Source organism: Diadema antillarum, unplaced genomic scaffold (assembly GCF_040938485.1).
Source record: "Diadema antillarum isolate AM-2024a unplaced genomic scaffold, OU_Dant_1.0 seq00002006_RagTag, whole genome shotgun sequence".
Classification (NCBI taxonomy): Eukaryota; Metazoa; Echinodermata; class Echinoidea; order Diadematoida; family Diadematidae; genus Diadema; species Diadema antillarum.
In genome coordinates, this window is record NW_027272662.1 from 218,267 (window position 1) to 239,731 (window position 21,465).

The 21,465-nt window shown below is 36.7% G+C and overlaps 1 protein-coding gene across 2 annotated transcripts in view; it reads right to left on the reverse strand.

The window, feature by feature from the left end:
* The window catches only part of LOC139713575 (cAMP-dependent protein kinase catalytic subunit beta-like), a 72,331-nt gene that overhangs the window by 50,044 nt on the left and 822 nt on the right, over nt 1-21,465 (reverse strand). Inside the window, exons 2-4 of one of the 2 annotated variants that reach the window (XM_071625289.1) lie at nt 15,304-15,321; nt 3,405-3,466; nt 2,697-2,825 (exon numbers count right to left, since the gene is read on the reverse strand). In XM_071625289.1, coding sequence (XP_071481390.1) covers nt 2,697-2,825; nt 3,405-3,466; nt 15,304-15,321 — 209 coding nt within the window. The remainder of the gene's footprint in view (nt 1-2,696; nt 2,826-3,404; nt 3,467-15,303; nt 15,322-21,465) is intronic. The other variant, XM_071625290.1, reaches the window with a different exon arrangement.

Genomic DNA, 21,465 nt, shown 5'->3' on the forward strand with positions numbered 1-21,465 from the left:
AAAAGAAACAATTTTGCCTAATCCAAACATTAAGAAAAACTGCATCGATGAAGTTAGAATCTGCAAAGGATAACATTCACTATATACACGTCTGTATAGCAGTAGAGAGTCTTTAATAGCTTCTTCCTGAAATAATGTGCACTATACAGCATGTACTGTACATTCCAATGTTTGTTTCGTCACATTGACTATGCTAATTTGTATTCTGGAAACATGAACTTGGTCCTGGACACATTAAATTGATGTGCAACTATCAGAATTGAATAAGAAAGCATTACCACAATAAAATAACTCTTATGCGCCATGGTGGAAACCCCCCTGTGTGCCACGTCTTTCTGAGACAGCAACATAATATGCTATGAGAAATCATTCTGTTTTTCAAATCTATGTAACATTTATAGATTTTTGTTACCCAGGACACATAATGAGCAAAGTTGTAGAGAAAATGCTAAGCTTTGCTTTGATGTGAACTGTATGACAAATCTATAATTGTTTTTCTTTCAAATGACCAGTAGGTACATAATTGTACAGGCATGACTTTTGCACACAGAACAGGGATAGAGACTTTCATAGAATTTACTCGCAAATTCAGTACCTAGGGAGCATCGCTTGATAGTCAATCAGCCACATAAAATGCAAGCTCCATGTGACAGGAATGGAATTGCGAGAAAGGTTTTCATTGTACTGTGGCATTTGGCGATTTATTGATCAGTTTGGGCTGGTTTGTGCATTTGAGCAGAATATCGAGTGAACTTGGCATGCCGTCAAATGAGTCGGGTGTGCAAACATGGCACATAAGAGTTCATCACATTTTATAAGGAACACAAGTGTCAGGATAAAAGCATAATAAAGTGCAATGATCTTCTCTGACCAAATACACTGAACCCATTGACTCACAAGATACAATGCCTTTATCCTATGACAAGAAAAACTCTTTCCTGCTCTCATTGACAATACTTCAGGGGTACGGGAGTACACTGATTGGAAGCAATAATGTGGGAGTTTGACTTTCAGGTTTTAGTTTCAGGCAACATTCTAAGCTAAGTATTAAAAGTGTACAGACATTTGGTTCGGTTACAGATGGTAATGAACCTTATTTTAATAAATTCTTTTCTTTTTTATGACACTATCAACAGAAAAGAAAAGATGCCTGTAAAAGAGAAGACACAGTAGAGATATCGAACTTACTTTTGTATACATTTTTATGACCTTTCATCATTTTGAATGTCATTGATATCAAGGAAATCTAAAAGCCCCGTTTTAACAGAGCCTTTCAAACTAGAGTTACAGCGACAACATCCGGGTAGCGTCCAGGTAATCTTTTTTTACCCTGCCTATTAAAACAGTCCCCACAAAATATTGCTCAGACTTTGTCGTGGTTAACTTTTGCCAAATTCTGCCATAGCCAGTCAGGGTAATTACCCTGACATTACCCAGACAACCCTTCTATTACAGCACTCCCGCAGTAACATTCCTTTGATACACTCAACACGCATGCGCAATCGTCCAAACAGAATGACACATTGATCACGTGCATGAATTGTAACGACACCCCTTCACGCATGAATGGGTACGTTGCTATGGAAACCTACCTGGAGAAGGTTTTTGGTGTGCGTCTGCTAAAACAGTATCCCTCACGCGTTGTTGGTTTTTTTTTACCGAAGGCGATGAACTTTGTTCTCATGACAATGCTGCAACATTGTCGGGGTAAGGTCTGTTTAAAACCGCGTTTAAGTGACAGGTAGGAGCTATACACAGAATGTAACCTATCAGGAAAATACCCTTCTACCAAATTAGACTTTGTCACTTCAGAATTATGAGGAGTTTTTAATTGCAGAGTGTCTTTGGGGCCAAATCATAATGGTATTTTTGAAAAGTTTTGTTTTCTATTTATTTGTCATTCATTCTCCAGATATATTATTCTGACAAAAGGATGTGCACACTTTATCATCACAACACCATGTAAAATGACAGAGCTTGTGAAAGAGACACTTCCTCTTCAGCTCCAGCACAGTTTACAGAATGTTACACATTTCTGGACATACTGTCAAGAAAGTACTAAATTATGCAGTGAGATTGGGCACATCACTCTTGGGTACATATGGCAATGAAATCATGATGAAGACCATGTACTCAGACCATACATGTATAGGTTATACACAATTTTACTTGTGTGTATGAAACTCTGCTTTGCAAGTACAAGTGTATACAGTATTCATTTCTTTGTTTACAGATCCAGGTCAAGTGTTTCAGCAGATTTCAAAAGCCATACATCATCAGATGTGGCCTCATTTGACAGCTTGGCATTCAAAAAATCATATACTCACATTTACACAGCAAATCATTCACATACATTGCATTATTCCTCATACAATTTCATAAAGTGCCATCACTGTATACACCATAAACTCTAATAGTAAGTCTAATTTTTTCCGAATCAGGACTTCCTAACAATTCATGATATGGCAAAATTTGCAATTGCGGAGTACAGTACTGAATGGAGAAATGTATGCGTGCATGTTACATTTATGTCGGGATCAGAGTTAGTATTTTCGCTTGTTTTTAAATTTGCGAAAAGCACCCGACTCGTGAAATTTGTGGAAAAAAAAACCCTCACAAAATATTTTGCATATGGTTCCCTTCTATTTTTTTTCTTCACATAATCTACTCTTTGGATACGTGTTGTTTTTTCTTACCTTTTGTTTGTCGAGAATTTTCATTGCGTAGTATCTTTGTGTAGCTTTATGCCTGACGAGCATAACCCGACCAAACGAGCCTGTACCCAGTGTTCGTATTCTCTCGAAGTCATCAAGGGCAGCTGTGTTCTGTCACAAAAAGAAGGTATAGTTCCAGTCAATATTATGTGCATTGACAGCACGGTTTCATTCCATCATGACTTCCAATGCGCAGACAATTTAGTATATTTTCCCCCTAAAGTTAAAACTACAACCACAAAGTTTTGTATTGCCTATGAATAGTTAATCATGAACTACATTTGTATCATTTTAGATGCCACATCACATAAATTTTGAGTTCTATCAACATTACAAAAATGCAATAATAATCTGACCTTTATCATATATGGTCCAATGTCAGATCTATCACTGAAATTCTACAACTATGGTAACAAAGGTTGTTTTAGCACAGGAAGATAGTCCACCCAAAAATATAATCGACGAAAACCTAAGGGCTGGCTTGAGCTTCAGCCAGCTGACATGAAAACTGATATTAAACAGAAGTCATTTCATGCTACACATGATTTGCATAATTCATAGATGACATCAAGAACCAGTAAATATCCATTCAACATTTTCTAACTTATCTTGATGTACAAAGAAATCAAAGAGCAGGACATAATTCATATCAATCCAAGATAACATAAGAACATAATGAAGAGCACTTACTCGGTTGTCGCAATCCCATTGCTTTGTAAAGCTCTCTTTTGCTTCAGTTAGAAAATCCCTCACTGCAAAAGGAACAGAAGAAACAAACAGATATTGGATAAACATCATTCAGAGAAGAAAGAAAACAAAATTTAATCTGAAATTATTTGAAGATTGGAATTAGGCAGCACAGGAAAGAAACATATTTTCTTAGTTCCTCAAAATGCTAAAGATTGCATGCATGCACACATATTGGTGGTACCATATGACAGTACTTTAACTGAAGCTACAAATTTTATTTGTAGCAATACCTTCAAGACAAAAATTATATTTCAGTTTTATCTTCGTCTTTTTTGCTTCAAACATGTACACATATCACTTACCTTATCAACATCTAGACAATAGCAAAATGGCAAACAAAACTTCAGGTCAATTTTGAAATGTGTGCGCAAAAATTCTTGGTACATAACTTGTATAAAGAATGTGTGCTTTACCAAATATATTAAATGTGTTTTGCCTTTAACAAGTCTCACATTTTTGCATTAATGAAAGCAAGTGGAAATGAATGGTAGACAATCTTGGCAGAATTTATTGAGCTCTATACTCAACATATAAATTCATGACTGTAGCAAAGGGTGACTCAATATATAGATAGATCATATGAAAATGGAAAGAAATGGTAGTGCAAACAGATTTGTAAAAAACAAATCAATTTTCTAAAGGCAAGTGGATATAGTTGAGGGAACAATAGGTCTTTTTCTTTTTGAAATTCATAGGATGCATACTATTATGACGATTCCCCACATTACTATCAAAGCATGGATGGACATTGGGAACAGGGTAAAAGAGTCATTTACTAACAAATTAATCAACAATATCAAACATAGTTGGAAATTAACTATATGTGTGTGGAGAGAAGGCCAGTCTGGAAAATATTTGCAGGAGAATAACAGATACTGTTGTGATGGGGAATGTGTCGAATACAAAATATACATGCAGGGGTGCAATAGTATGATCTCTTACACCCTCTTAACCAGGTGATTAAAAAACAGAAATTACCCATAGCCTACCTGGCTGTTTAAACAATTTGAAAAATATGTTTCAGGATGTTTCAACACATGTCTATCTATTACGAGACTTTCAAAGGTGTAACATTGGTTTCTTCACAATGTACATATGGAGAAAATTGTCACATTACATTTTCCTTTTAGAATGCCACAGAAGTATTTGTACCATATTTTTCATTCACATTCCAGAGTACAACTGTAGGACTTATACAGTTGGCAGCAAAATTATTCGACCCCCCATGCATTTTTTACATTTTGGCGAAAAGAATACTGTAAAACGAGGAATTTTCGCGTGCATTTTAATTTCGCGAATTTTGCGAGCGCCAAAATTCGCGAAATTAAAATGCACGCGAAAGCTTTTGTCTACACTACATGCATTGAATGCCAGTAGCAATTCGCGAAAATTTCATGCCACAAAAAAGGCTGTCGGCTCCAATTCGCGAAAATTTCATGCCGCGAATATATCATGTTTTACAGTAACATTGCCACTGCAGACTGTTACTAAATCATTCACGTAGTCAACAGATAGTTTATCGCAATTGAATACCGAAAACAAAAGTCAAAATTTACTTCATAGTCCATCCAAAATTGCAATTTTCACACAAAAACCATGTTGCAAAATTATTTAACCCCCTGTATAAATACACATGGATGAATACACTAATAATGACAAATTAAAAGCCACATGCACATGTTCTGAGGTGAATGCCAGATATTATTTATCGTCCATCCAAAATTGGAACGTTTACATGCACAAAAAACAGGTTGTAACGTTACAGCAGGTAGACCTACTGTACAAGCATTGCTGACCTGGAGACCATTGCCCATGAGGAATGGGCCAAAATCCCCACAGAGCGCTGCCAGAAGCTTGTGAGAGACTATACCTCTCGTCTATAGCAGGTCATTGCAGCAAATGGGTGCTGCACTAAGTACTAAAGACACACCCTAGTGGGTGGAGTAACGTTACAACCTTTTTTTTTTTTTTGCATGTAAACGTTCAAACTTTGAATGGATGATACATGTAGATAATATCTGGCATTCACCTCAGAACATGTGCATGTGGCTTTTAATTTGTCATTATTTGTGTATTCATCCATGTGTATTTATAGGGGGTTGAATAATTTTGCAACGTGGTTTTAGTGTGAAAATTTGAATTTTGGATGGACTATGAAGTAAATCTTGACTTTTGTTACGGTATTCAATTGTGATAAACTATCTGTTGACTATGTGAATGATTTAGTAACAGTCTGCTGTTGCAATGTTATTCTTTTCGCCAAAATGTCGAAAATGCGTGGGGGGTTGAATAATTTTGCTGCCAACTGTAATGTGCCTACATAATCTGGTATCAAAATGAGATGAAGTAAAAAAAAAAATAGTAATAATAACACTTAAACCACCATCAGTTATCACATCTTGATTAATTATACCATTTGAACAAATCTCACTTCTTTCTTTTTTACCAATACTCTATATCAACTGTAATATGTGCTAACATACAATTGGCATCTAATGTATTGAATAGATCATGTCCACTATAATCCTTCCTCCTCTTGTGGCAATCTAGGATGAGGTTCATCAGTTGATAAATACAGAACTTACTATTCTACTTTAGCAACTGTAATTTCATAAAAATTACAGAAGGTTTCACAAATGTTTTCATAACCTTTTTTTTTGTTTTGTTTTGTTAATAATTTCAACAGCCCTGGATCCTATAAAGATTTTAAGTGGTAAAAGAGTGACTGACATTCAATTTCATGAGAACTCATACTGTTTTACAAACAGGACTTTATGTATCTCTGGCATATTTGGCCGACAGGTTATATTCAATTGAGCCTCATTTCTTCTTTAGACTTTGATACAGCTCTGAAGTAGGCATAGGTAATCAATTAGTATTTGAAATGTTTGTCATACAAGCTCATATTCTATGTACAGTACATGTACATCTCTTCTGCCCAAAGCATTGATACCTTCAATGTCTTTCCAACATTTTTCTCTGACAAGTTATAGATTTATTTTCATGACCTTCAAATCATCCCTGAACTTGTTTCATTGGCAAATAAAACACAGAATATTCATGACATTCAACAAGCTTTTTTGTTTTCATTTTCAAGGTGATGATAATGCAGGCATACAAAATGAGTATTAAATAGGTATAAAGAATATGCATCCCTTCGTCAAGTCTACACAATGCTAAATGCAGTGTTCTACAATGTAAGTGTAGGAGTTTGATTACATGCATAATAGACAAGCAGTGCTGATGCACCACGGCCCGAGTGGGCAATAATATGTACATGCCAGTCATGATGTGGTTGTGCTCAAAGCTTCAAGCAGCTGAGAAATGCAGGGATGTTTGAAAAAGCACTGCACGATCCCGTGAAAATTCCCCACTCCTGCTGCCTGCCGCCATGTGCACAGTGCATGATTACATAAACATGTTGGAGAAAGTCAATGGAGACATGCATCGTCTCTGGCAGCCTTGATAGCCAGCATGCCTTATCAAGGCAGGGGAAGATGACTAAGTGCTCCAGAAACCATACCATTGCGAAAGTTGTATGCATATTACCCATAATTAACCCACTATACCACTGTCCCATAGAAACGAACACTCACAAAAACACTGCCACAACACACACACACACACACACACACACACACATGTACACAAACAGGCATACACAGAAACCATACACACTAGGACTGTATGCGTGGAGAAACACATTTTGCTGCATTATTGTGCCCGCTACCTCAAGAATATACAAAAGACAGCCAACGTTCATCAGGTGGGATTCTGTTGAAATTCAAGTCACGATTGACAGAGAAAGTACTGTAGGTTGGGATGGGTAAGGAACGAACTGCGCATCACTACGGCTACATCCTACATGGAAACATGGAAATGCTGATGCATGAATAGGTCATATGTATATTATTCAATGCCTGATGGAAAGTATCCAAAGGGTGAAAAAGGCACACTAACTTGGTTGTGGACATTTGTCTTGTTTGTCTGAAATAAGGCCGGACTGAAACAATTTTTAACTGTTAGAAAATTTCACATTTAACTTTAACAATAAAGGTTGAAGTTTATAAATGCTCCAGTGGAAAGCAATAGGTCAACAGTTGTGAAAAAGTAGAAAAATTACTTGATATGTAAATTGTGAATGTCATTAGCACTTCACGATGCCTTAAAATAGGTGCATGCAGTGAAGAGGTAATTAATTGGTCCATGCAATAAATCTATACACAGATTCACAGTCATGGTTGGTTGAGAAGAAAAAAAGAAAAGAAAAGAAAATGCCTTGATGATGCTCCTCAATGAAATATACCATTTTGTAAAACTTATCATCACAGTCTGTGACAGCTCACATAACCACAGACCCTGTGTTCCACTGCGCATTAACAATGAAAACTTCCTATCACCCAAATACACAGACTGTGCAAATATGCAGTATTCACATTATCCTACTGTCTTTAATAATAATGGTTAGGGAGCTCTCCTAGGGAAAAGAAAAGAAAAATAAGGCCATATATACACAAAGCTGTACCATTACATCTATGTGTCCCACACAATGGACGGAATCCACCACTTTATACACAACTGGGGGGGGGGGGGGGGTATGATGTTACTTTTTGCTGTCTGTTCAATTCAACATAGTTAAAATGTACCAATACCCTGAGTATTACGTTTGCTACCTTTGTAAAAATATACTTGAGATAACCTCTGCAAAATTTGGGATTTTTTTCACTCTGGTTATTTATTGGGATTTAAATGCAAATTTTAAAAGAGTTTACAAAAACAAAAACTTCAAATAGACTAGTCAATCATCCGATTCTTTCAATCAAACGATCGCGCTATCAATATTTTTTTTTCTAAATACGTCCTGAATGAGTGATGATATGCAATGCGTGCGAGTGATCAGCTAACCGATCAACATGGAATTTCAATATTATTTGTTAAAACGAACACCTACATAGCTAGAGCACACGTACATCAGTACCGGCGCTAACGGAGCAGAACATGAATGCACGGAGCAAAAGTGCCAATTTGTAATAGAGATATGATCTGATTTATCGAAATATGTACATATTTTCAGGGGCTATCACAGTGAATTATGGCTGTTTTTTGTGCATTCTAGCCATACACAAATTTGATTTCCAGGATATCGGTACACTTTAATAAGCTACAAGAAATAACACATTTAGAAGACTGCAAAGAAGAAAGACAGAAAGACAGGTAAACCAAGATTTATTCCTTGAATAGCACAGGGAAAGACTAGAGTACAGTCTCCACAACTAAAATCTTCAGTATTTTTGTGAAATATCACGCAATTGAAAGAAATGACTACTATTTACACAAATTTACAAGTCAACAGGGGAAGGGAAGGGCATACACTGTATCATCCTGAAGCATACAATTATCACAGTCCATAGCTTCAGGGTAATTAGTCTCTTCACAAAAGGAATAGTTCATGCTTCTGACACCCTCTCCAGACTTATAACCACCCACAGGGAGACTAAGCAGTGCACACTCTCTGATGTTGAGCTCCAATATGGCCGACATTATCATCTGGAATCAACGACAGCTGATGTCCGCTGTAGCATCACCATCATGAGAAGAATACACAGAAGGCATTTGTATACTCATCTAAACTCACTGTGCCTTTTATACAACATTGATCAAAACAGTTGCTAGAGTCACAGGAGTATTTACACTTCCTTCCCAGCAGAGATACAAAATTGTATCTCAATAGGACAAAATGCAGATAATCTTGGAGCATTAGCCTGTGTTCTGTCACTCATTTGTATCACTCCTACTCAGGGCAATTCATACAGACAGGTAAAAAACAGCACAATTAGACAATAATCTGCAACAAAGCACATTTAAATCTACAGGTACAAGGCAACAATGTGAAGCCATTCAAAACATCAGCTGAAAATCAACATCTGAGTGTGATTTTTCAGTTATAAAAGGGAAATCTCCATTTACTATCTACAATGAGAATCCTCACCATAGCACATCAAATTTTTGCTGGATGGCGTCTACTCTTTGCAATCACAAGCAAAATGTGGCACTTGCCAGCCAGGTTACTGAAATATCAGCTGCATACAGCACACTGCCGAGCCAACCGTGTGTGCACATTTCAGTAGTCAAACTTGTTACTCTTTGCAAGTGCTACAATATCATCATTTTACACTGCAGTGTAAATGGAAAGGTTGAACATAAAGGCCTGAATTCACGAAGGTGGTACATACAGTATCAAACCATGGTTTAAACCATGGACAAAAACTACGGAGCGCCAAGTGTCGCACGGAATATTTCATTGCGAAATTGGTCATTTCGTCGACAAAATGACCGTTTCGTTAACGAAATTATAATTTCGTGGACAAAATGTTCATTTAGTTACAAAATCTTGTCATTTCATTACAATATAATGATTTCATTGCCGAAATGACTGATTTCGTAATGAAATATTCCATGCGACACTTGGCGCTCCATGGTTTTTGTCCATGGTTTAAACCATGGTTTCATTTGTACCATCTTTGTGAATTCGGGCCAAAAAGTTTAATGTTGTGATACTCCCTAAAGACGATGTGCCAAATGTGAGAAATGCTTTTGTTTTAAGAAAAAGTGTGCCATTCTATTAAGGACTCCCACTTCCCCTTATGAGGGCTTTGATTTATTTGGGCTGCAGAGCACTTCCACCAAAAAAAACAAAACAAATTAAATAAAATGGGGGTATCTTATGTGTAGAATCCCATACAGCCCAGCAAACAAACATATACACACACATACATGCACACGCACACACACACACACACACACGTGTATCTGATCTGTCATAATTCAATTTACAAAATCACATGTGGAATGATTTACATCCACATACCTTGCAGAATTGCGATTTAGACACATGCCCATTTGTTTAAATGGCCTATTAAAATGCAACTTTCACCTATTGATCTAGACACACCAACTTTACTGCCCAAACAAACCACATAATAACCAATTCACATTATCGACTCACATTGAAAAACAACATTTAACCTAGAAATACTAGTAGATTATATCTACAAAGCAGAATACTGCAAAATATGAACAAAGGCAATTAGAATAGACATGTGATTCTTTTAACTAATCATTAGCCTCAATGTAAAGCTAATCCCCAACCCTTGTCATTCCCCTTAAAAAGGCAACTTTACAATGTTAATGCAACGTCCAACAATGAAAATCCATGATTGTTAAAAAACTGCTATCAAAAAAGGGCTAATCTACAAGTGTAGAAATTGCTTACAAACTTATAATAGCAGAATGATGATTTTACTTCATCGCATTGGGTCAGCAAATTGAAGTCCTTCTGACTATAATTACTTCATAACAAGCTTATTCCATGTGCTCCTACAATATTGTAAAGTCTTTCTTTGCAAACTTTGTCTACACTTATTCAATGAGAATCACGTAGTCATAAATGTCAAATTTCACCTCAAAGCACAGATGTGTTTACCCTTTAAAAAAAAAGTGCCCATGACCAAGCACATACTACATGTATATATTACCATCATGTATCCTTATTGTCACTGTGTACATTTCAGAGTTTTTTTTCTTTTTCCTTGTGGTTGACACGAGGGGCTTGTATCTAAACCAACACAGCGTATATCCTATTTACATGTATAGAAACATTCCATCCGGGTAAATGTATCTGTATTGCAAACCTTATCTACAGCTGCAACGAACTACAAGTAAGGTATATCACCTTCATTTAGATAGCAAGTCATATGAAAATGATTGAAGCATTTTGAGTACGTTACATTAACTCCTAGCTCTGCAGTTTCTAAATTGAACATTCCACAAACATAACTTTTCAATGAGACTGCCCTTCTTTTGCGTCTACTTTCCACAATTATGAATAGTTATGTGGCAAAGGCAGTCACTGTCAAATCAAAGATTCATACAAGACACTGGCTCTTTCTTTTTCTTTTTTTCTTTTTTTTAAACTTCTGCAGAGAGTATCTACAGTATTCAAAATTGATTTTTTTTTTTCCCCCAACTAATTCAAATGAATTGCATCAAAGAACTATTATGTCTCAATGTTACAGTGCCCAAAGGAGACAAGCCAAAAGAAATGAGTAAAGAAGATACAATAGGGCACTGAAAGAGCTCGAGAAAGAGATAGATGGAGGAATGTACATGGTTCACACATAAAATGTATGTGTAGGAAGACAGCTTGTATCACAATGGTATTGCAGAGCACAGTCGGTATTGCTAACTGCACAAGTAGCTGAAATCTACACAAGATTTTGCAAATGATGCACTCCATATCAAACGTTTCAGAACAGTTGCAGAAAATGAAAGTGCATTTGCCTATCAATCAGAAAGTCTGCAAGAAAAGAAAGAGTAACCGAATACATTGAAAGGAACAATGATGATACAGGCATGTTATTTCAGAGGGTGATGCATAAAGTCAGAGGAGCAATGTCACAATACACTGTACTACTTCAAATGCCCATGGAAAAAAAAAAAAAAAAAAAAACATTTCAAAAGTACATACTCATGACAAACCCAAAGATAACTTGCATGAAAGAGGCAATATAGAATGTATATACACAAATATTGCAACTATTTCAACTTCAGAGGGATTTCATTTCAGGGTACGTCGAGCTGCGCATTGAACTTCACATGTACTTGAAGCTGTGTTTCTTTTGTGTGTGCATGTACATTGTATGTGTGTGTGTGTGTGTGTGTCTTAGTCTTACAGAATTGCAGCATCAGTATGCACCGTACTTACAATTCATTGTAGGTCGTCCCTTGTGAAATACTTGTGGTATGAATGCAGGGAACAAGATGGCTTAAAGAGTGTAGTGAGGGGAGGATTCAGAGGATCTGTGAGGAGGTTCACTTGTCTTTGGAGATGGAGATGGGATAGAGGAGTACAATGTATGAATGCAATGACAAGCAAATGGATTGAACAGGATTCACTTGCAGTCTGAATTGCAGGTGCATGTGTACATTATAATCACAGGGCTCTGCATACATTGGTTGTTGTTTTTTGTCACTTCTTATACCTGCCAATTCAGGTTAATTACAAATCTTCACAATATATCGATTCAGGCTCACAATTTCCAGTAAACAATTACAGGGTCACAATACACATAAAAGCTAGTGATTTTTCAGCATTGTTTATATGTTTCACATCATTTTTAAACCTGCATTAATGCGCACTTCACATAAGAAGTTTTTATGTTTCAAATTACACTTGTAAAAGCAGATTGTCTATGGCCAATGGGCAGGTACCATAGTATACTTTATAAATGTAGAGCCCTGATCACAGTAATGACCGAATGGCCAAAATTATATCTATATCCACAGTGGAAATATTTGACGAGGTTATGCGAATTGTTTCATGAATGAAAACAGCTCCAGACCAAGGCATAGAAGAGCATACTGCAAGGCAATCGAAGAGCTGTGTGCTACGACAAATTCAGAATGAGTGCACAAATGTAGATTACGCTATGATTTGCTTCGGATAAAAGTGGAAAATACGCTCTTGTGGTTGACAGATATTTACCCTGTGGCACAATTTGGTAGTTGATGTCTGAATTTTGTTTTGTTTTGTTTGCTATCTATAAAGAGTTTTGCATGTGTGTTTCCCTCCGAGATCTATTATGGGTAAAAGCACAATAGAATCATTTACTGCAATCTTAATACATGCAACTGTTTATATTGTGAACAGCTTTATCAGCATCTTTTATGCAGTCATTTCATAGATTTCCTCATATCACACAGATGATAATCAGTATATATTTCTAAATAAAATTAGAATTGTTTGCTGTCTGTAGCTTAGACAGATGAGCATACAAAAGAGAATGTACACAGACACTGAGTGTACCTGGGCAGTCTGCTAGCTCAAAACAATTTCTGTGAGTGTCTTTTTATATTGCCACAAATCAATTTTAAAGATAAATACTGCCACAATTCCACATGTAATGTGAAACCTGACATCTTCAGATCTTCAACATTTATTTTACAATACTCTCCAGCTATCAAAATATCACCAAGTGGCCAGCAAGTGCTTTGTATAAAATGCAAGTGCCATCTAAATATAAACTAGTTTTCACTGCTTAAATGTCATTGCCAGCACTTGAAAACTGAGCAAAGCAAAGGTCAGCCCTTTTGGGTATTAAGAACAAATGTTCAAAATACATAAAAAGAGAACAAACATCAAGTATTTACCCCCAAACAAATGGAATTTATCATAGACATACTCCTGTAACAGATGTGGAACCTCATGATATTCACAATAATTATCAAATTTTCCCATGGGGTGTACTTCTAAAGAGCTGAATACCAATTGTAAAGTGCCAACCAATTGTAAAGTGCCTACATGTAAGTCATGTACTACAATTGTACAATCTGTATATCATATACAATCCTTAATGTTTCTTTCAGCACTTTAGCATTTCTTTGGAAGGGACAGGGTGTTGGAGTGACTTGCAGAGGATGAAATGTGATAAGTTTGTAAAAATCAAAGGCGGATAACTCTTCCAGACATTACACACTCAAATGAAAGTAGAAAACGAAGCAATAGATCAGGAAATATTGAGCAAATCGGATGAATACCATGCAAGTTAACCATCTGACTGTTGGTAAGACAGTCTGAATAGTGAATAACAGGCACCTCTATAGAATCTTCTTGGTCATGGTAACACGAGGACACTTGTGTAACTGAATTTGCTTGTTTTGTGCATGAAATATCAGTTGTTTTATTTTTTACCATAAGACAAATGTTCTCGACAACTATGCTCAAAACATGTTACGGATACTTATTGAATATTTCATTTCATCTAGGAAAATGGGACATTCATACAGATACAATGAGAGAGTTTCATGTAGATAGCAATACTGAGAATTTTTTTGCAACTCATGTGATCAAAATTCTTCACTGGAGGTTTGAACAATGTTACATTACACTGTTGCAATGTCTTTGATATCCCCATTCTACAAAGATATACATTGTATCTCATTGGTCACTCGTCGGGAGCAAAGTTGGTTGTTTCTGGCCACCCACCGAAGTTTATTGGATCGCAGTACATCTGATGATTCCGTCTTGTGTTGGTCGACTATCAGGTCAGTGTCAGGAAAGTTGCATGTGCTCCTAATCGGACGATCTTGTCTCATCGGATCATGCCCAACATGTCCCACACTATTACCTGATAGTTGAACAACACAAGTCGGATTCATCCGACTGTGATCCACCGGAAGCAAAAAACTTTGCTTGCGACAAGTGACCGATGACAAAAAATCTCTTTGGAATGGGGGTATAAGGCAACTTTTGTTCAACTTTTGCCAGACATATCTATTGCTGCAATTTAAAATACTATTTCAACAACTTTCTCTTTGAGATAAATTTCCCTTGACCAATGTCATGACATGACTTTATTTGATGGCAGGTTAGTACATTGAGTACACTTGGAACGATATACTATGCTGCATTAGAAATGAATTTTTCAAATGCTTGCATGTGTTTGTAATTGTGAGGTAGGACAATGCTTGATTAGTTCTATCCCAAGAGGCCTGCAGGCTCATGAACTAGGCGCAAGAAAGCATAACATGGTCAAAAAGATGAATGCATTTATATTGTACAGTGCAATTGGTTCAATTCTATTTTTTCCAAGCATTATCTTTTGTTTATTGTGCATCTGTCCACAGATGCATGCATCCCGTGTTAGTCTTTTGCCTTCAGAGGCTATTAAGATTATTCGTTCATAACATAGAAAAGGTAAGCACTTCACTGCCATTCACTATGAAACTTCGGCTACATACAATTTACTAGAAACAGTTTGAAGATGTCGACCAAACCTACATTGTATTCTTGTAGCACCTGTGTTCACCATGAAAGAGGCGTGGAAAGAGGAAAATGAGTGAAAACAATGTGTACCATGTTAAAATATATTCCAAACACATGTATACTAGTGAAAGAAGTTTTTTTTTCTCTCTCTCTCTAAATCTGATACAGTGCAGCATGAAACTATATGTACCACAGCGTACAATTTACAGTGTATGTACCACAAAACAAATGTAGTTGATACTCGCTACTCTAAATTTTATTCCAAGACTTAAACAATTTTTGCCTGTAAGTGTGGGATAATACAACCACTAAAAGATTGCACAATGCTCAACCATGTAATCTTTTGATAAACACTCAGCAGACTCGTACATGTCACAAACGATTTCTCTCCTGCAAGAATTGACAATTTGCATCAAAGTCAAATGTTTCCTCGTAAGACCTAGCTGTATAGATTATGAATAGCAACCTGAAATTGGGGCTTCACAGATTTTCAATGTTTCACTAAGCATACATTAATTTGTCTTGTTTTGAACACTATAAAGAAAAAAAAAACCCTAGCTAAGGCTCATAGAAATACATACATGTACATGTATGTGACACAAACTCAAATGGTTACATCTGTATGTACCACTGCCTTTTCAACCGCGTACAAAGTGGATACAATATTCTGTAATCAAAGAAAATATGGATATTTTATATACACATTGTATCACATAAAGATGAAGTAGCTATTATGACTGTGGGCCCATGTTCTAGTACTGGGTATGTTTATTTTGTTTGGGATTTTTTGTTTGTTTTCAATTAACTTTGCACCTTGTCACATCACGCATCAATATTTAACATACGCTTACACCCAGCATACAAGAATTCAGTCTTCTGCATACATCTTCACTGGTTGTTAGTGGAGAAAGACATACTGTGCATGCAACCATACTTTTTCTCTCCAAAGTAATCATGTATTTTACATGAATGTGCTGAAGGTATAGTCTAAAACAATTACTCGTACACTTATACACAATAGAAATTATGAAGAATGTCTGATTGTAAGGTACAAGTGTAAGCAGAGGACAAATCAGTTAAGAATTTTAGTACTGATATTGTATGAAAATATATTAAACTTCACTTCATTCCTCTACCAAAAGAAATGTAAGTTACTGACAATACTGATGTACCACCATACATTTGTATGGAAATATGCATTGCTGTTTTCCTTTTTCTACTGGCTTCACACACTGGACACCAAATATACATGCTACTAGCATGTACACCATTGAACACAGTGATGCATGTGTGAAATTCCATACAGTTCTTGCATGACATGATAGCGCTGGATAACTAATGTGTTTATTTGGAGCTGTATAATTTTTTTTTTCAAATGTTTACAGTTGTAAACAACAGAAGTTACAGGCTTGAATGTCAAAAGCCAGACTGCACAGTGTGTTGTACACGAGAAACACTGGTGATGAGGGGACAGCAAGGCTTCAAGCGGACCTAGAATCTGTGACAAACTTGTACATTGTACAATGTACACAGTATACAATCCACAAGTGTTTGCATACTATCATTATATACTAGCTATTCAACATGGATAAGGATGCAATAATACAAACAAAAATGCTTTGAGTATGAGACTACGCCAATGAGTCAAAATAACAAAAATGTCTTTTTCATTTAATAATGAAAACAATAATCCACGGGCTCTAATTCCTACCTACATGTTGTACATGTAGCTTCTAAACCATTTTATATCACTACTGCCAAGGAAAGTTTCATAAAGTAATCAGACAAAGTTTGCATGATGGGCAGGGGTTACAATTTGATGATCATGTATGGTTGTACATGTAGTTCATGACTTGGAGTGGGGGAAAATATCGTCTCTTAATCATAAAGCACTTGTAATGAACATGCAACATAAATCCAAAATGAACTATGTGTACAGAATATAAAATTTCCTATATTCCTCGGATATGCAACTATCTAGTAGAGTGAATATACCAGTACATTGTACATTATATCCCTAACATTTCTAGCTGACAACATGGTAGAATGGGGAGGCAAGGTTGGCCCGATTGAATTGATCTCCATTTGCTGTCCATCATGGTACAAACAAAAACCATGGCTAGCACAGGCCTGCTAAAATGGAACTGCTCATCAGCGCAGACATGTATGTGCACTGACACATACGTTCATCAATAAAGTTCACCTCCAACTGATATTCTCTGGCTGCATGCATGCTGTGTATAAAGCTGGACACAACTCACCAGGGATTAAATGATATATCCGAGTCCAACAACTTCCCATTGCATGGTCTCCCCAAGCTACTGGGACTTTTATAATTCATATCACGGCCTTACAATTAAGTAACACTTAACATACTTAACCAGGTTAAAGTTTGCACATTTTCAAGGAGAGACCCGTTCACCCTGTTAATACCTTGCCATGCAACCCCCTCCCTCCCCCCCCCCCCCCCAATAAGAAGTTGAATAATTTACACAGCCTGAACCCCTTCTTGTACATATACCAAACCCCTTTTATTATGAAATCCATACAAACTTTAATTGGGGTTATGGCCACTGTATCCTGAATTACCCTGAGAATTACATTGTACCCTGACAGCACATTCAGTAAATACAATTTACCAATAACATCATATGAACCTAAAGTAGAATTGTGCATACACACTGTACCATTATATCACAAACATTTAAAATGGTGGTGGCCACTGTCATGTCAGTATCAGCTACCATGGCAATAAGTGGGTTCCATCAATTTAAATACTCATCGTCATGACAATGCCGTCCCTAAGTAAGATTCTAGTACTGCATGAAGTTTATGCACAAACTGCCAGTAAAATGTTATGTATTTAACATTCCAGTCCATGTATTTCTTAACACAAAATGTAACAACACACTGAGATATACATATCCTAAACTGTTTAAAATGCAAAGACATGAAAGGCAAAGATAGACAAAATAATGATTTTATTGATACATTTTATATTTCAATGACCTCAAATAAATAGATTGTGAAATACAACAGCTCTACACTATCACTTACCTTCCTATCTTATTTGATAAGAACATCATCCCTGCATTAGGTTTTGATGAAATTGTGTTGGTCTAAATCATTACTTGATTTCATAAGGATAGTAGGCAGGCTAGGTCATTACATGTCAACTTCACCAACATGCAATTGGCTAGCTGCCTTTACAAATATACTGCTGCTGTGTTATTTCCTGGAGAATCTACATTGGCATGACGCTAGGCAGAGTATATGATGTCATTTTCGCACAACTTACAAGATTAAGAAGATAATACACCCGTTCAACCTTCAAATTAATTATTTTCAGAGAAAAAAATCTTCAATGTTCTGCAGTTTCATAATAAATGTAAAGAAGGAGTAAACCACACACACTCCCATTTTGGTTTGAACATGCAGAAGTTGTATCTGTTTCTTTTTTCCTTTCTTTTCTTGAAGAGCATGTATTCATTCTAGTGTATATCTTGTTTTGGGGGGTTTGTCTTTGCCTGCTGTGTCACAAGAAAGCAGTTGCCACACAGATTACAACTGATTTATAATTTAGACTCTATGTACATTGTAGAGTCTAGATGTTCTACACTGGTACATCAATCCCATGCATACAGTACTATACTCCTTTATTTACATGCACTTAACCCAGGCAAGGCCACAAATTGTGCCAATACAGAATGTCAAAACACTGAAGACAGGGTGCAGCTCACAAATGAATAGTAAGTTATGATGCATTAAACTAATGTGTCCAACTTGAATAATCTAGATCATTACGATGACTCTGGTGGCATTGACATTTTATAGTGGTTGAGCCATCCAGAAGAGTGCTAGGTTCTAAAAACCTAGCGAGGCCTTAGAAAAATCTGCCTGTCCTCCCAAGTGTTTTAATAATTTTTTGACATTTACAGCTCTCCTCCGTATCAGAGGGAATTCCGTGAAGCCAGATGTAGCGTCCGCGGAACATATCCCTAATGACAAGATACAGACCGATATTTCGGTCAAGCAAGTCCTAGACTCTAGAGTCTATTCCTAGTTACCTCCACCAAGGCGGTTATGTTTTTGCCAGTGTTTGGTTGTTTGTTTGCCTGTTTGCAAAATATCTCAACTAGATGGGAACGGATTTGAATGAAACTTGATACATGGAAAGTTGATAATGACACATGTAACAGATGATTAAATTTTTGTTGTGATCCGGGGATATTTATTATAAATTTTTGAAGGACTTTTTGCCTTTTTGCAAATAGGGTAAATGAACTTCAGAATTCAAGCTGCGCCTATTTGAGGTTTGCATCATGTGCACTAAGGCCTGTGCTCTGCTTAGGGCACTGCACAGCAGGAAGTAAACACAAAGGCTTATCAATATCTTCTTTATCAGTGGGGAATTGAGTGATTTTCAGCATGCATGCATGGGTAGACATGAGCTGCTTGGCAGAGGTCTGCACTCTCCAAGTGCTTTTCTAGTTATAGATCTGCCCTAATAGTTCACGCATGATTCTTGGTCACACAACTAACCAACACACACTGCACTGGGTTGTAGCCTCTGAAGGGTCTATTAAATGCAAAGCAACTACCCTATGGTAGTCTAGATCTAGTAGAGATCTAGAGGCAGTAGGGTAAGGTTACCAGTATTCGGTCATGTATCAGAATTTGGTCACTTATCTCTAATCATAAGCCAACAAACTCTATTGTCACAACACACGCAAATCACATCATTTCAAATGTACTATCGTTCACAACAGGAAAGTCCTTAGTCACCTCCAAAAATCCATCCCAAATCCCAAATGTCGCCATCAAAAATGCAGAATTGGAGCAACTTTTCCAAAGCATGCGCAAATTAAGTCCAGTGTTTAAGACTCAGGGTCGCCGAAAAAGCACTAAAAATCAAGAAATACACTGTTTTCTTGCAAGATTTTTTGCTTAAATGTAAATTATGCAAGCTCAGTGTGTGATGGTATCCGCAAAAATGCAAAAGAAAAGCAAAATCTCCTTATGTGCTGATGCAGTGACTTAATGTACAGGGGTTGAATGCAAGTGCCGAATAGCCAGAATCAATTCACCAACGGGTGCCGCAACGTCTTCGGATGCAACTTTGCGCCAACAAGGTAGGGTGCAGCACATTTTTCAGCAGCCTTGAATGCGCATTGACATTGAACACGCATATTGCCTGACCGAATTCTGATCGCGATGACAGGATTCTGGTGAATCATCAAGGTGATACACTTTTGGATTTTCTGAAATTCTATAATGTATTTCACAAAAATCAAAATTTATACAAAAGAAGTTTGATATATTTTACATAGATAATCTACATTATTGTACTTTGTAATATTGTATGTAACTTATTTTAGTTTTAAAAAAAATATTGCAGAAAAGCTTAGATGACCAAATTCTGGTAGTTTTACCCTAAAGCCATCTACTAATGTAATAGTAATGTTACACAACATCTAGCCTAGGCCTAGATCTATTGCTTTTTATATATGCCACAGCCCATTAACTGTGTTGCCAAGTTGTATCATCATGATCTAGACTCGAAAGTTGTCTAGGGATTCAACCTGATTACTTTGGGTCCTACTTCAAAGGTCCTGATTATCGTCGATTACCATTAGGTCGCCACTACCTAAAGTCTCCAGACATTCACATCCCATGTAACGCACGCGCGATCGGAGATCAGCTGGGGCAACGGATTTTCATCGCACTTCAAAAAACATTCCTATTTCACCTTTTTCCTCCATAAAGATACAAATTATACATGTAATCCAAATGTATTTTACCATATGTAACAGGTGAAAAAAAAAACATTTTTAATGCGAGAATGTTTCTGATTTCTAATGGATCTCAGGTGGCAGATTAACAAAGTTTTTCAAATGCGATGATGCACAAATACCACAATGCATCCTACATTGAAGTGTGTCTATCAATGCGCTAATAATAAGTGGCGCGCTATGGATGGCGAACTAAATAGAGTGCCTATCATTAGTTCGCCAACCCGGCAGTGCATAGGAAATACACGCAAGTGGCGACTCAGCGGTAGATTTCTAATTGACGTTGTTAGTCTAACGTTAGAACTAACGGTTAGGCTTAGAACTATTTTAGTATTTAAGCAGATGGAGACCTCTCACTCAATGTCTCTGTCTTACATTTTGCTGT